Source organism: Cyanistes caeruleus, chromosome 19 (assembly GCF_971803275.1).
Source record: "Cyanistes caeruleus chromosome 19, bCyaCae1.hap1.1, whole genome shotgun sequence".
NCBI lineage: Eukaryota > Metazoa > Chordata > Aves > Passeriformes > Paridae > Cyanistes > Cyanistes caeruleus.
The window spans coordinates 5,608,987-5,624,620 of NC_141719.1; the positions used below are offsets into that span (position 1 = coordinate 5,608,987).

At 48.3% G+C, this 15,634-nt stretch overlaps 2 protein-coding genes across 20 annotated transcripts in view; one reads left to right on the top strand and one right to left on the bottom strand.

The window, feature by feature from the left end:
- The window catches only part of SLC38A12 (solute carrier family 38 member 12), a 59,577-nt gene that overhangs the window by 34,850 nt on the left and 9,093 nt on the right, over positions 1 to 15,634 (bottom strand). For 2 of the 14 annotated variants that reach the window (XM_086857753.1, XM_086857745.1), the window contains exons 2-7: positions 9,336 to 9,385; positions 8,003 to 8,127; positions 6,048 to 6,169; positions 3,468 to 3,549; positions 2,444 to 2,546; positions 1,990 to 2,070 (exon numbers count right to left, since the gene is read on the bottom strand). In XM_086857753.1, the coding sequence (XP_086713879.1) occupies positions 1,990 to 2,070; positions 2,444 to 2,546; positions 3,468 to 3,549; positions 6,048 to 6,169; positions 8,003 to 8,047 (433 nt within the window). In that variant the 5' untranslated portion in view covers positions 8,048 to 8,127; positions 9,336 to 9,385. Of the gene's footprint in view, positions 1 to 1,989; positions 2,071 to 2,443; positions 2,547 to 3,467; positions 3,550 to 6,047; positions 6,170 to 8,002; positions 8,147 to 8,302; positions 8,412 to 8,937; positions 9,813 to 15,634 lie in introns of those variants that run through there. The other 12 variants (XM_086857757.1, XM_086857748.1, XM_086857755.1 and 9 more) reach the window with 11 other exon arrangements.
- On the top strand, positions 9,719 to 13,252 carry NAT9 (N-acetyltransferase 9). 6 transcript variants are annotated; one of them, XM_023938658.2, is made up of 6 exons: positions 9,719 to 10,439; positions 10,883 to 11,031; positions 11,937 to 12,071; positions 12,291 to 12,350; positions 12,524 to 12,618; positions 12,705 to 13,252. In XM_023938658.2, exons 2-6 carry the CDS (start codon positions 10,896 to 10,898, stop codon positions 12,849 to 12,851), a joined length of 573 nt encoding a protein of 190 aa, XP_023794426.2. In that variant the 5' UTR covers positions 9,719 to 10,439; positions 10,883 to 10,895; the 3' UTR covers positions 12,852 to 13,252. The 6 variants fall into 6 exon arrangements, with proteins under 6 accessions (XP_023794426.2, XP_023794424.2, XP_086713884.1 ...); XM_023938656.2 differs by having other exon boundaries at positions 9,818 to 10,203; positions 10,883 to 10,992; XM_023938655.2 differs by having other exon boundaries at positions 9,838 to 10,203.

Genomic DNA, 15,634 nt, shown 5'->3' on the forward strand with positions numbered 1-15,634 from the left:
TGTGAAACCTCACAGGCTGGTGCTTGGAGCTGGGAATTCCCCAGTGTGGCCCAGTTTCTCAGCACTAAGTGGTCACTGAGCAGCTGCCCTGGCTGAAACCCTTTCCGTGCAGCTGTGGGGAGGGAGCACCTCAACGGGGACCTGCAGAGGGAGGTCCTTCACCTGTCTGTCTCTGCAGCCACTTGCCAGCTAGAGGGTGTCTCTGAACCAGTGACAGGGATGCAGCTTACTGCTGAGCTCAAACAAAGGAAAAACAGAATATGAGTTACAACTGCCCCAGGGCCTTGGCTGTGGGCACCTCATCCCATCTGGAAGTCACAAGTAGGGTCAGACCATGGCCTGCAGCTGTTCCAGACACCTTCCTGCAGATGGATTCATCCCTTTCGATGGGCTGAGGAGACCCTGGGGAGGATCCCTAACACAGAAATCAGATAACTGGCTAAAGCAACATTAAGAAGAGGGATTAAGATTTAAGAGTACTAAGCAGTTTATTTTACTTTGCTCGGAAGCTAAATCAGTGCCGATGGAGAGAGGACACATATTCCCAGCACCCTCTACTGGCTGAGCACCAGAGAGGCCCAGAATCTGCCTGACTTCTGGTGGTTCTTTCCAGCTCCCCTGTGAAGCACATGCAAAGAAGGGGCCTCCTGAAATTTGTAAGAACACTCTGACTGCTGTGATCCCCATCCCTCCACAGGCAAACCTCAGCAATACTGCTAAACCCTGTTATATGATTGCTCTCAAAGCACTTCTCAAACATTACTCCTCAGAGGAACATCAAGAGATGGGGATGTGTTCACCATATTTTACACACAGCAAAGGAAACAAGCAAGAAAACTTGCCTAAGGTCATAACAACTCAGTGATACAGGCAAGACCAGGAACAAGATGTTTCTGACACACTTCACTTCTCTGACTAAAAACGTGGCAGCCGAGTCCCAGGTGTATTATTTTGATAATCCTAAGTGATTCAAATCTATAAAATCACAGAAGAGGCATGCAGGAAAATTATAAAGTTTTTTTTTCCAATTATCTTTAAAATCAAAATATAAAGTTCAAAGAATATTCATTTCTTAAGCCCAGCTGTCCTTCAGAGGCAACAGCTTTTCACTGGCATAACACTGATGTAATGCAGTGGAAAAAACCTAGCCTTCCATCACCTCTTTGCTAGGTAGCCAGCAAACAAGGGAAAACATCACTTTCCAGAAAAAAACAGGGCCTGACAGGCTCAAAACTGCACAGCCATGGTGTCTGACGATGATCTGGCTCTGCACAGTATTTCATTAGCCTTTTTTGCAGGTTTCAGAATCCTCATCACGATGGTTTGCATTTCTATCACATGCAGCAGTAGGTTGGGTTTTATTAGAGCAGGGTTACAAGTTTGTTCCCTGGCATGCAAAAGATATTTAAAAGCAAAAAGACAAGCCAGCTGTCTATCACATCCTCAGTAGGGACCTCTTCAGCAGTTCATGTCCCAGCACTCTTGATGATTCCCCAGATGCAGACAATTCCTAGAAGCTCCTATCAGAAGTCTCTCTCCTTCAGATTGCTGTTTACAAGGCTCAGGGAAGCCTGAATGTCTTACTCTCAAATGCTACAACCAAAATGCAACCAGAAAACACTATAGCCAAGCTCAACTGCTTCAGACAATGGAGATAACAAAGGACAGATGCAGTTCAGAAGTGAAGTACAGTCAGAAAAGGCATTCACATTTGCCTGTGTCAAGAAACTGCTCCCATAACCTGCAGTGTTTTGCTGGTTCCATACCCACCACAGCAGGTTCTGGCCTACCTGGCCCATAAATACTTTATAGAAATCCCACACAGGAGGATGAATAGAGTCCACAGAGAGAAGGAACAGCACATTTGGGTGGAATTATCACAAACTCAGGATGCAAACCCACACTGAGAAGCATACAAATTTACAGAACAGCCATACACACAACGTGCAGGAGGACTCAAAGGGACTTCTGATAATGTTCATCACTTACCTTTATTGAAAAACATGGAAGCCATCTGGCCCATTTCCACCCTCTCAGTAATTTCAAAGATATTGGCTGAGCCACGTCTCTCTGTAAGTTAAAAAATAAGAAGTGTTTCAACCAGTGCCTCCAATAAGCCCTGAGGCCACATTACTTGGATACTTGGGAAGCTCTAGCAGCAGTTTGAAGGACAGTATGTACAACTCCGCAGCTGCAGTCACTGGGCCAATTACTCTGCTGAAGCTAGTTTAAAGGTGTTTTGAAAATAAGATGTTCTCATCTTAGTGACCTAGAGAGAAAAGATCTGTATCAGGCTGCAGAAGGCAAACTGAATTCTCAATGAGTCTTATCTTGCAAGTGCTGAGGACTTTGGGATGAGAGCATGTGGAAATAAGGGTGAGTCCACTGGAACACTGTCTGCAAAGAGGCCTCACACCAGTGAAAGTATGAACTGGATACTCACGAACTGACAGGATAGGCCGTGTCTCTGCTCGCTCGTAGCCATCTTGGAGGAGAACATCACTGTCAGACACTCCAGAGGAAGAATCCTCATCTTCATCATCCTCCTGGATGAAAAGACCAGACCACTGCTGAGGTATCTGCTACCCACAGCATAGGCTGTGACACCCCCAGTGTCATGGTCACTTCCAGACACTCAAAGGAAGGTCCCAAACAGGGAGGGAAGGACATGCAAGCAAAGGCAATACCAGGGAACCCAGGGGATGCTGTGGAGGGCAGAAGAGGAGGACACAAGCAGAGCAGGCTGAAGTGAGTGACAGGCTCTGCTGTGCCAGCCCCAGGTCACACACACACACACACACAGAGAGAGCAACACTGCCCAATTCATGTAGTGATAAGTGACACAAAGAAGTTGGAAACTTCAGGCAGATCTGCAGTATTGCAGAACTGGGAGAAAAATAAAAATAAATCCAAGCATATCTAGCCAGCACAAGTAGGCCTAGTTCCTAACTCCATCCAACTAACATCAAGCCAGGGGTCTAAATCAGTGCAAACAATTATGCCTCCCTCTGATCCAGTAAAGCCACAAGTAAGTTTTACAGCAAGGATATAATTCAGAACTGTCCACAACCTGGGATACTGCCCAAGTAACAGCAAGGACATCCCAGCCTGTCCCAGTAAAATGACCTGAGATCAGCAAGGATTTATAGTCCTCAGCACACTCTAAATAGCACCAATATATTGGCTGCCACCCCTCCACATTCATTGAGCAGTGCTTCTGGGCAAGGAGAGCATGATCAGTAAGAAATGTGAACAGCACAAGAGATTTTTCAACGCAGGAGCAGAAAATCCTGTATTTAATGAGCAGCCCCACAGGGAACTAACAGCTATATTTTATAAGGCAAAGTTAAGTACAGTAGAAATTTATTTCTTTAGAGTTAGTAACGAGGCAAAGATGCAGAGGAATGCCAGGAAAATCCAATGCACAGAACAACAGGAGGAAAAGGAGAATTAAACCTCACACAAACCTTGCGTTTTTCCATTCTCTTCCATCTCAGCTGGGCATTTGCAGCAGCCATGGCTTCCACCACAAAGGTCGTAGTCATATAGCTACAGAGAGAAGAATTGAGATCATCAGTAATAGTCAAGAACTGTCCCTGAAGAGAGATGGAGAATAATTCCCATCTGTTTGTAGGAGCAAACAAACAAACCAAAACAATCCTTTTACCAGCTCCCCCCTACACTGTTTTCATAATGCTTCATCTCAGTTTATTGCTCCCTTTTGCTCTTGAGATTCAGGTGTTCAAACAGATCACAATATACAGTAAACTATAACACACTTTCAGATATAATATGACACTTTAGATATTTGGAAGGCACATTTGTGGTGTTCCTGTGTGTTGAAGGCAACAAGAGAACTTTGACCTTTGCAAGAAAGCAAGTTTCCTTCCTCTTTTTAGAACCTAGGACAAACCCAGTTCTAATCTTTGCTCATGGCAAAGGACTCTGGTCTCTTAAAGAATCTTACACATGGTATCAGAACCAAAGCAGCAATACAAGAACAAGGAGCACATCACATATTACACATGCAAACAAATACTGGAGGCCAGTGAAAAAGATGTCCAGGGAGACAGGGAAACCCACTGATGGAAAGAATATCATTATCTCAGCTAAAACCAGCCCTATAATATTAATCAATAATTTTTAAAACCCCCATAAATCAATCTTACTTAAGGCTTTAAAGTGGCTTCTCACTGCTTCAGGAACTGGACTCACCTATCAAGCTCAAATAAGAGATTGGTTTTACAAGAATAAAAGTGCTGAGGCCTGTGTAGCAATTTCCGCTCAGGCTTTTCCTGCACCAAAGGCACGCAGTGGGCATGAGGAAGTCACAAGTACCAAAATAAAAGCAACAGAGCTCCCAAGGCATGCAGCACTTTGAGCTGTGTCTTCTCAGCTTAATCCAGTGCAGTTCTGGTGCACAGATTTGGAGGTTTGTGCTCTCTTGCTGACCTTGAAGGATGGTCTGCTGGTGCTGAATTCCACATATTTAATTTATACTTTTAAACTAATGGTCCTGGTTTAGGGCAAATTTGGGAGAAAACCTCCAAATGGGGTCCCACCAGAAAGCAAATTCAAGCAGCCCCTTCCCCAACTGGTTTGGGAAAAGATTTCCTTAGAGAAAGGTGGAAAAAAACTGTTTACTTAACAGAAATTGAATAATATTAAACAATAAAACCTCCTGCTGTTCAAAGAGATGGCACATCCAGAAAAGTGCTTGTCATGAGGTGTAGCCCAGCTCGCTCAGTCTCAGTCCCTCTGGCACTGGAACGTGCCAAAGCCCAGGCCCTGGTGGGCCACAGGCGTGAGTTCCTGTGTTTGTCTGGGTTTTCAGTCCAGAGCAGGTTTGAACAGATTCAAGGAAAAAGGAAAAAAAACAGTCCAGGGAACTTCTCTGCCTCAGCTAGCTAAAACTAACAGCAAAGGAGAGCTCTGTCCCGCTGCAGACAGCAGAGTCCAGGAGCAGGATGTGGGGGAGTGAGGGCTCTTTCTCAACACAAACTGAACACTTCTTTCCCCCCCGTTCACTCTCAGAGCCAGTTTTAAAGGTGCAGAACTTAATACATAACAAACAACATGACTGGGGATACAAGCATCACAAAGTCACTCTATGACAGTAACTAAAAGGAATTGCTTCTAAAGCTCCCAGTTACTGGTAAGACCACAGATATCATTTTACCAAGCCTTTGCAGCACCCAGCTCTGAGGTGGGGCACTCACAAGCATTTGACCATACAGTGTCCCTGAAGAGCAGCACAGAACAGATCCCAAAGGCTCTGTCTCCAAACCAAAGGCACGTTCAGGCTGGCAGAGCTGGTTACTGAAAAAGCTGGCACTTCAAAAGTCCATTTGTACAAATGGTAGGAGAGAATTTTGTTTTATTTTATATTAAAACCAAGCAAGAAGCAAGCAGGGATTCCCAGCCCACCAGAAGATGGCAATTGTAGCAGTAACTCCTTAGAATTCAGTGCTGTATCCACAGCCTTCAGCTCCATCTGCTGCTCCAGAAGGGAGGCACCTGGGCAGGGGCTCACAGTGAACCAGCTCAACAAACAGGAGGCCATCTCCAAGGTCTTGAGCAGCAAAGGTCTGGAGGAGCTAAAACAGGCCTGGCTATACAGGAATTTGTGTTCCTGACACTCTTGCAGCTGTGAGAGAATTGCCAGAAGCCAAGAGAAAACTTACACATATGCAAATCACAAAGCAAAGACTTGACTCTGTGCCACCTGTGACCTGGTTGGTGTTTGGGGAACTGACCTGTGACAGAAGCAAGCATGGAATGTATCCATAATGAAGACAATGTCAAAAAGGTAGCTGAGATACAGATCCCAAAAGACTCTGGACTGGAGGAAAAGTCCTCCCCATAAGTCAGGAAATGGTATGTACCAGAGAGGCAGGAAGTACATCCCTCTAAATCAGGTCCACAACACCACCACAGAAACCAGCACTCAGCAGGGGGACAGAGCACACAGGAAAACAGCAAAAGTCTTTACACTGTCCACACCCAGCTGAACCTCCCAGTCCCCTAAAGACACACACACATCCTACCTCATAAATCCCAAGAACATCAGGAGGATGAGGCTGACAAGCCACCCTGCTGTGGCAAAGGCCTTGGGCATGGTCAGGGCTCCTGTTCCCACGATGAGGTTGAACATATACACCAGGCCAACCTGCAATCAGCCACATGATCCAGCATCAGAGTATGCCTGGAATCATCCAAAACACCTCACAACCAACCTGATTTAGATGGAGAGGGCAATCCCTGAGCCAGCAGGATGAAAACAAGTCCATGTGATAAATAACTGGAGGAGGGGACCGAAATCCAGAGAGAACAATGTGGGTGCCAGCACATTTCTGGAGAAACTGATATATCCTTCCATTTTTCTAATTATTTCAAATTATTTTTTTCTCTCTAGGTTGTAAAGTTATAAAATACATGAGATTTTTTTGTTTGTTTGTTTGTTTTCAAATCACTGCCTTCTACCAGAAGGTCTGTGCTGTGGGCTGGGGTCTCTCCATTTTTTTCTAACCTGAACACAAGTAGTTATGACTATGTATCTTTCAGGACCTTTTATTTATGTCAAGCAGGAAATATCCAATGAGAATTCTAATTCAAAGCCTGCTTGCCATTTTACTTTTTTTTATTTTCAGTAAGAAGCTGAACATATTCTAAAGGAGGGATTTTACTTCCTGAAGGGAAAAGATTTTATCTTCTGTGGCAATGAGCTTTTCCAATGTCCAGAGACAAAAGAGAACTCTGCACTTGCACAGGACTCCCCACACTATGCATTTAGCTCAATTCAAGATCAAAAACTGCCAGAGTTGTTGTGCTTTAGTGTTTTGGTTTTTTTTTAAATATAGGTCAGAGTCCCTCCAGAGGAAAGCCAGTAAAGAGTGGTGTATGAGCAGACTTTTCTTGGGCATGGAGCAATTAACATCAGGAGAACTATTCCCCAGTGACCCTGAGAGCACTTCACTGGCATATGCACAGCAAATTCATCTTTTGCTGAACATCCCACAATGATCATTTTCTTTTGGTCAAGCAGAAATGAGAATGGTGCCTGCAAGGTTCAGCCTGGTTAGACATCTTTAGGGAAAGAGGAGAGTCTCAGCCTTTGAGATTACTCTAGGAAATTCATGCAGCACCAGCATAACAACGTAAGAACATAAGATCAGGTGACATTAATCCATGAGGGTCCAGACATCCCAGTTACTGTCTTACTTCTCCATTTTTTCAGTTGTGACCTATTTCTACAGCCTAATATTACTTTCTTCTACATTTTATCATTAACATGGAGATGAAAATTTTAAAGCATTGAAAATCCAACACACAGATTTCAGGGCTGGTTCTAAATTTGAGTTCACTTAAAAAAAAAGAAAAGTGTTACAAAGTGCTGTTTTTAAAAGCTGACATTTTGTGAAGACTTGTGGCTATGAAAACCAGTATTTCCAGTAATATAGGAAAGCAGTAATTTACTCTGCAGTTGCACAGGACACCACATTGCAGGGTAGAAACCTCTTAATTACTTTCAGCAAAGTGGTATAAAACAAATTACTGTAACAGCTGCAGCTAAGTAAACTTTGAGAAATTCAGGGGAAATATTTATATAAAGCAACAAAAAGGAAGAAAGTGGGACAGTTTCAATATCCCAGTCCCCCCTGTTTATGCCAATGACAATTTGGGTTGATGAAAACATTAACAAAATTTAAAAAAACTGGGCAGAATGATGAAGAGCTGGTATGGGACATGAAGCTCTTTTTAGCAATTTCAGATCTATACTTTAAATACACATCATCCCTTTACTTTAAGAAAAGTGATCTGTGATGTAAAAAAACCCCATATAACTACAAACACTAAGCATCTTTAACCACCCTTTGACCTCCATCATCTCCTGAAATGCTGAGGTTATGTCCATGAAGAAGTAAGACTTGCAAACACAATGCTGAGGAAAGACAATTTTGAAAAACAACCTGTAACCAAAGCTTCAAGTAGTGGAACTTACATAGGGAGAGTAAAGCTCTCCAGTGTCAGTGATGCCACCTGCCATCCTGGAGAGGGAGGGGAACCCCAGAGCAAAGCCAACAGCGTATTTCTGGGAGGGTGTTATCAACTTCTGTTACCTTTAATCTAGGGAAACATCATAACACTGTGTTATCTTTGCTGGTAAAAGGAAAAACTTACAAGTTAGCTTTGGCATATCAGCTTTCTGGTATTTGAACAGATTTCAGCAGGATCATGCCCTTCAGACAGATCCCACTCACCAGCACCACTTGGTTCAATACTCTGTGAGAAGTTTTCATACCTGTTAAACTGGTTGAAAAGCAACCAAAAGGCCCTGCCCTTTCACAGCATGTGATGACCAAACTTCATCTTCTCTAAACAGCCAGAGGGGCTGTTCCAGACAACTAAACCTCAAGAGGAAAAATTACTGCCTTGAGGATGATCTCAAACTGCTGCTTCTCATGCAGCTACTAATCCTTGCAAACATGTGCCTCTTGCAAATCAAATAACCAGCCTAAAATCACTCCTCTTAAATTCAAATACAGAAATAAGTAGACAAATGAAAATACTTGCCCTATTAAAAGACACCCCAAGATGCTTTTCATGCACCAACATTCCCAAAGTAGAAGCATTTGGGAAACTTTAAATCGTTTAAAAAAAAAAACCAACTAGACGTGTATGGGGGAACTGAAGCCTCCTAGAAGTCTTCAGTGGCAATGATTAGCCATAATTGAATTAAGGGCTTCACACTTCTATGTGAATGTGCTCCTCATCAGCCACACCAACTGGGACAAATCATCAGCACAAGCTGAACTCAACTAAAAAACCCAGTTATAAGCTTGTACACCCATGCGGAATACAGGCAATATAGCTCACTGAGGTCATAACTAGACCAGCCTCAGAGGAAGAGTTCAAACGCCACCTTTTATAACAAACCTCGGCTCAAAACGCAGAAGCCAAGCCTGGCAAACACAGAGCAAGCAGCAAGACAACGGACACTGTGGGACGCGGTCGGGGACAGCGTGTCCCCGTGCAGGCCCCCTCCCTCAGCGGAGGGAACCGACCCCAGGCCCCACCGAGGGCACCAGAGCCCCTCGATCCTACCCCGGCCTGGCTCCCCCCGGACCGTCCCACAGATGGAACAGTGCTCCCCCCCGCCCTCTCCAGGGGGACTCCCCACGCCCCACAGAGAGCCCCCCACATCAGGACATTCCCCAGGCCTGTCCCCGCCTGTTGAGCCCCTCCCCATCCCTCAGCCCACGCTGTCCCCAAACCTCCTGTGAGGCTCGGGCCGCGTCCCGCCCGGGGCCCACCGGGCCGCCCCCGCCCCTCACCGGCGGCAGCGGCTCGTGCCGGCAGCCCCGCCCCCGCCCGCGCGGGGGCACTTACAACGCACGCGCTGACCGAGCGCGGGGCCTTCCGTGCACGTGACCGGCTCGCGGGGCGGGGCGAAGGCGCAGGCCGCGATTGGGTGAGGGTAAGGGGCGGGGGGTGGGCGGAGACACGGCGGGGCCTACAAGGGGCGTGAGCGCGAATGGGCGCGGTCCAGAAAGAGGCGTGGCAGGAAAATGGGGTGGGGCCAGAGGGGGCGAGACCGTGCGGGAAAGGGGCGCGTCCAGGAAAGGCAGAAGCGGAGCGGGAACGGAGCAGAGGCGGGGACAGGGTGACGGCACCGATCGCGACTGGGCCACGGGAGGAACGGGGCAGAGGCAGAGGCGGGGCCTTGCGGGGCCACGGGCGAGGCAATGGGGGCGGGGCCGTGGGGAGGCGGGACGTGGGCGCTGCACGGAAGGGGCGGGGTCACACGGGGCGGAGCGATGACGTCATGCATTCCGTAGATGAGAGAGGGCGCGGGATCTTTGCGCATGCGTGGGAGGGGTAAGGCGGGCACACGTGACCTCCCGCTCCAATCCCCCTCAGTCTGGGGTCCCCCGGATGCCCCCCAGCCGCGGGGGTCCCGTCGGGATTCGGCTGTGTTAATACGGGGATATTGGTGTGACTTGGGCTATACGGACAGTGAGAGCTGCTTCTCGCTCCCGAAAGGCGTCAGGCCACGCTGGCCCATCCTCTGGCCTCGCCGGAGACACGGAGTGGGGTGTTGGGTCTCTCTCTCAGTGCAGAGGCCATGAAGATTAACCAGGACACGGTGCTGCGAGGAAAGAAGGTGACGCTGGTGCCCTACACCTCTGCACACGTGCCCCGGTACGTGCTCCATGCCTTCCTCGGACCCTCCTGCATGGTGTGATCCGCTTCTCCCCTTGAGGACGGTGTTGGGTGCAGGAAAGGTGTTGTCTGCCAGCTGCATGGCCCGCCTCCCCCTGGGAACCCATCAGTGAGGTGCCCTCCGTGCCCGGCAGCACCAGCCCTGTCAGGACTGTGCTCTGTGCCAGCTCTGCTGTCAGGGAGAACTTCACCTGTGCCGCTGGAAATACCTAGCTGTGAGTGAACACAGCACTCTGTTCATTGAGGTCTTTCCCTGGTGATGCAGGAAGGGCAAAGCTTCGTGTAAAGCCAGGTGGATGTTTGATAAGTTAGGCGTGCCAACAGTTTGTAAAGTAAATCAGAACAAAGCATTAGTGTTTTGTCAGTGTCCAGGAGGTGCTGTGTCAGTGTCGCTCGGGATGAAATGCACCAGAACTCAAAAACATCAGGTGTGCATTGGGCACTCCAGACAAAGCCACAGGATGGGCAAACTTCCTAAATTTCCAGAGTGGTGTATTACATAAGGGAGAGAGGCTTGTGGATACATTTTAAGTCACCACAAAAGCCGGGCTGGTGTTTTCAGAGCTGCTTTGTGATGTCCTGACCCCTAGAGCACTGGGAGGGATCCTCCTTTGGTGCTGCAGCTGGGGCAGTGATGTGGGGCCCGGTCCATTGCCAGGTACCACGAGTGGATGCAGTCGGAGGAGCTGCAGCGACTGACAGCCTCGGAGCCCCTTAGCCTGGAGCAGGAGTACGAAATGCAGCGCAGCTGGCGGGAGGACGCTGACAGTGAGCATGTGGAGTGCTTTCTGAAGGAGGGTGGGAATGGTGAGCAGGTCCTTTCCATTCTGGGAAGGATCCACAATGAGCTGGGAGTGCCCTGTGAGTGGGTTCCCCTAAACCAGAGGGGATGTGAGATTTTCTACAACAACAGCTTGAACTGTTTTTCTCATTACAGCTGGTATATATTCAGGGAAGTGGAGAATATCCACTTCCTCGAGCTGTTTGTGTCCTTTTTATGCAGTTTTCCAGAGACTAGTGATTCATTTTGCACAGAATTTTGTGCTGAGCTAAAAAACATTAAGCATCACTCCTGCACAGCCAACACTCCCCAGGTCTGATTGCTGAAAAAAGGTGAAGGAGGTTGTATTTCCCCTAGATTAACTGAATTATTTTATGACCACCTGGTTGAGGTGTGTTGGTTGAATTGGTTCCCTGACTCTCCTACAGGTAATGAATCACTGCCTATAAAAGCCTGGTAGAAATTTAGTAAGCTGGAAAATACTGAAGCTGGCAAAGACTTCAGTCTGGAGCATTTGTCTTAGGTGGCATCAAAAACCTTACTCAGAGCAGCAGTAGCATGGACCAGGTGAATCACTCAGTCTCAGTTTCTTGTGCACCAAACAATTCTTTGGCCCAACTTCCTGCTGAGTAAGACAAGGCACAGAGACCTCAGACATGGGAAGAAAGTTTTCCCTTTCTTTCACAGGCTGTTTCTAGTCTTGGTATCTGTGTCACCCTCACAACGGGTTTTTCCAAGTATTTCTTTCATTTCTGCAGGTGGGAACAGGCACACCTGGTGTGGGAAGCCAAATTATTAACTCTTCCTTGCTGTTAACACATGAAAACTCTTGTTCCCCTGTCCATTACACACCTTTAATTTAATTCTTTGGTAATTTATGAATAATTATTAGCACACTCTGAATATGCTGCCACATTCTTGTTTTCCCCAGAGTGTACCTTCATTGTGCTGGACTCAGAGCGCTGGCCTGGGCAGGCGGAGGAGAACTCCATGGTGGGGGATGTGAATCTCTTCCTCAACAACGCCGAGGACCCGACTGTAGGCGAGATTGAAATCATGATTGCAGGTTAAGTTCTGCTTCATAGCTTGGGGCTCTGTCACTGTGGCTGTGTGCTGCAGACAGATGTTGACAGATGTTCCTGCATCAGCTTTTTATTCTACTTTACCCTGGCTGTTCAGCCCTGATCAGTCCATGGTGTGTCCAGGTCACAGCCTCTTCTGAGAAGTGTCTGGTGTGGCTGGTTTTTCTCCCCTGACTGGGTGCTGACTCTGCTGTCTCTTTCAGAGCCCAGCTTCCGTGGCAGAGGGTTTGGCAAGGAGGCAACTCTGCTGATGATGGCCTATGGTGAGGGTGGCTCAGTGCATGGGAACAGGGGTGTGGTGGGTCTGGGATCTGGCAGCACATAATTCCCAGTGATACAAGCAGGGTAGTAAGGGATGCATCTGCCCCACAACTGGAGTCCTGTGCTTTTATAGATGTGACGTGTAATAGAAGTGCCTCTCTGATTTCTCCTGCAGGAGTGAGAAAACTGGGGATCACCAAGTTTGAGGCTAAGATCGGTCAGGATAATGAAGCCAGTATCTGCATGTTCAAAAAGCTTCACTTTAAGGAGGTGCAGTAGCAGCCCATCTCCCCAGAGAATACGAGCAGCATTGCCCTGTGGCTGGGATTGAGCTGCTTTCTCTCTGTGTGCTGCAGGTTGCTGTGAGCAGCATTTTCCAGGAGGTGACGCTGAGGCTGGATGTCAGCGACCAGGAGAGACAGTGGCTCCTGGAGCAGACAAACCACGTGGAGAAGAAGAGCTACACTGAGCTGCAACAGCCAGTTGGGGTGCTGGACACCTGACAGACACCTCCAGACACCACCTGGGTTTCCAGGGAGAATCTGGACGTTGTTGCAAGGTCTGGGTGTGGAGGACACCAGTGAGCCAACATTGGAACTGTTTTCATCTGTCTCCTTCAGCTGCTTTGTCATCTTATCAACTTTGTACTTTGCTCAGCCAGCCAGGATTGCTGCCTGAAAGTTGGACCTGGGGAACAGCCACTAACTCACAGGTTTGGCTACGAATGACTCTGACTTTGATGTGCTGTTCCAACAGATCCTAAAATCACCAGCAGTTGATTCCTGGACAAGAAGAAACTTCTCCCACTGCTTTTAAATCAGGATTCATCAGCAAGCAGGTTTCATATACTGGCAGCTCAGTCTTTTTTATTCTTGAAATAAAAAAAAAAAAAAAATCACAACAATCCGAGGTGCCTGAGCACTATGTGGGGCTCAGCCGTTCTCTTTGGCAGCTCAAGAAGTGGTTTAGAAGTTGTAAAGGACAGCAGAGACTCTTTCAACCCAGTTTCCTGGGGTCTGGTAGGTTGCAGAGGGGCACTGCTGGGTCCTGGCAGGGAGAAGCCCAGATGTGGGTGAGCACAAACAAAGGGCAAGTTAATGTGATGGAAATTGTTGATATTGGCTGATCAAGACTAGAGCTGAGCCCTGCCGTGGTGAGGAGGGTGAGATCTGCATGAGACTTCTGAGACAAACCCCCTTTAGCTTCAGGGCTGTGCTCCAGATCTGAAAACTTCAGGCCAGCAGTGCTGTTGCACTTCTTTTTCCCTGGCTGCTTTGATGAAAGCAAGGAGAACATACTGAAAGGAGACAGCTTCCTTCTTCCACCAGCTCAGGACTTGCTCTGCTGAGCCTGGAGACTCCGTTTTCTGCTCTCCATAAAGATAAGGATGAATGTGGGGGAAATATCTCTTACTGGGGGGCAGATATATTAGGCAGATATATTAGGGCAGGAGTTATCCAGCCTCTGCTGCAGTAGATCTGAGATCCACAGATGAAAAAGAGGCACTTGCCTGACTCCCACTGGATAAACTTCCCTGTGCAGTTACTCAGCCTGACCCCTCCTGCCCTGTCCACACACACACACTGTCCACAGCAGGAAAGCTGCTAAGAGGAGAGACCAGAAGGTAAGAAGGATAACTGATGTTCCTGTTTTCCTACTGTAACATCAGCTTTAATGGCTAACCCTAGACCAGAAATTATCTGTTTAAGTAATGGAGGATCAGGTAATAACTTTCAGATTTGCCCAGGGATGTTTTGGAGATTGGCAGTCTGTGGAATTTTTAGTGTTGCCATGCTTATATTTTTAGGGCCTGGGGGCTTTAGTTTTCCAATTTTAGCTAATGTAAATACATTATTCCTGTGACTAATATTAAAGCCAAGCGTGGGAACAGTGTATCATGGCATTTTAAACAAGTATTTAGTGTGGATTTAGTTGTAGTGAAAGCTTTGTGTGGTAATAAAGTGAAGAGCAGCTCTATTTCCCGCTGGGATTACCATGACAAGGGCTACTAATCCTCCTGCTCCTCATCACCTGCTGCAGGCAGAAATGGATTCTGTCCTCCAGAACAAGATTTGCAGAACCTGCTGGGTGAACTGCTGGCTCTGGTGCTCCTTCCATGAAGCATCTCATCCCTCTGCCAGAGGAGCAAAGCCAAACTGGCAGGAGAGATGTAGCTTGGCTGGGATTTGCTCCCCTAAAACCCGACCAAGGTGGGAAAAATAATTTCTTTTAGCCTCTGCAGCCAGGGGGAAGGGGCAGAGTGATCTCCTGTCGCAGCTCCCCATGCCCAGCTGGTTGCTCTGGAGCCAGCAAGGGCCCTGCTTGGCATCCCCGGTCCCCGGCAATGCCGGTGCTGCCCCGGCTCCACAGGCGGCTGGGAACAGCCTTTCCCTGGCAACCCAAAACAAAGTTGGGTCTGTCCTGGAGCTCAGCCCGCCCCAAAGGCTGGGGGGAGAGTCCCAGTACAGCTCAAACAGGGTTCCCACAGGGAACCAGTGCCCAGCTGCACTGAGCAGGCCAAGAGGCAAAAGATGCTGCTGGGACCCACTGGCTGCCTCCCACTCCTGCCCTGCATGGGCTGCCCCACCCTGTGGCATCCGTGCCAGGTAGGAGTGTCCTGCTGCCCCAGTGGGATGAGGATGGGAAAATAGGGGATGTGGGCTCACCTTCCCTCAGAGGACATGTCTTGGGAGGATGAGACAGGTTGGAATGGGCTCCCCCAGCTTCCAGGAGGAAGTGACAGCCTGCACATCCCCTGGAAATCTGGTGGCACTTTGACACTTGGTGTCATTTGAGATGCAAAGATCTGTGACCATTTCTGTGCCCAGGTAGAAGTTTATTTGCAGATTTGGAGCACAAAACAAGAGTGTGCAGAAGGGGAGGAAGCAAAGATACCAGACAGAGGCAATGCACAGCCCTGCCTTGTCCTGCTGAGCTACCAGGGCTATGTCCATTCATTCAGAGGGACAAGCACCCCTCTCCTCATGGGTCCCCCCTGCCTTCCCTCAACCCAGGTGCAACCCAGGCTCATCCCAAAAACCCCTATAGGGACTGGGGGCACATCTGGGCTCCCCCAGCACAGCCACTGCCCTCCAGCCTGGCTGGCAGACCCAGATTAGAGCTTTGCTTCACCCTCCCCCCTTCCCCTGCACTCCCCAGGGGATTAAAGCCCATTAATCACCCTGAGGCATTAACCCCCACCGGGACCAGCTGGTGCCTCCCCAGCCCCCTCAACCTGTCCCCATCAGGTGCTGAGGGGTAACCAGACCAGGCCCAGTGTCCCCCA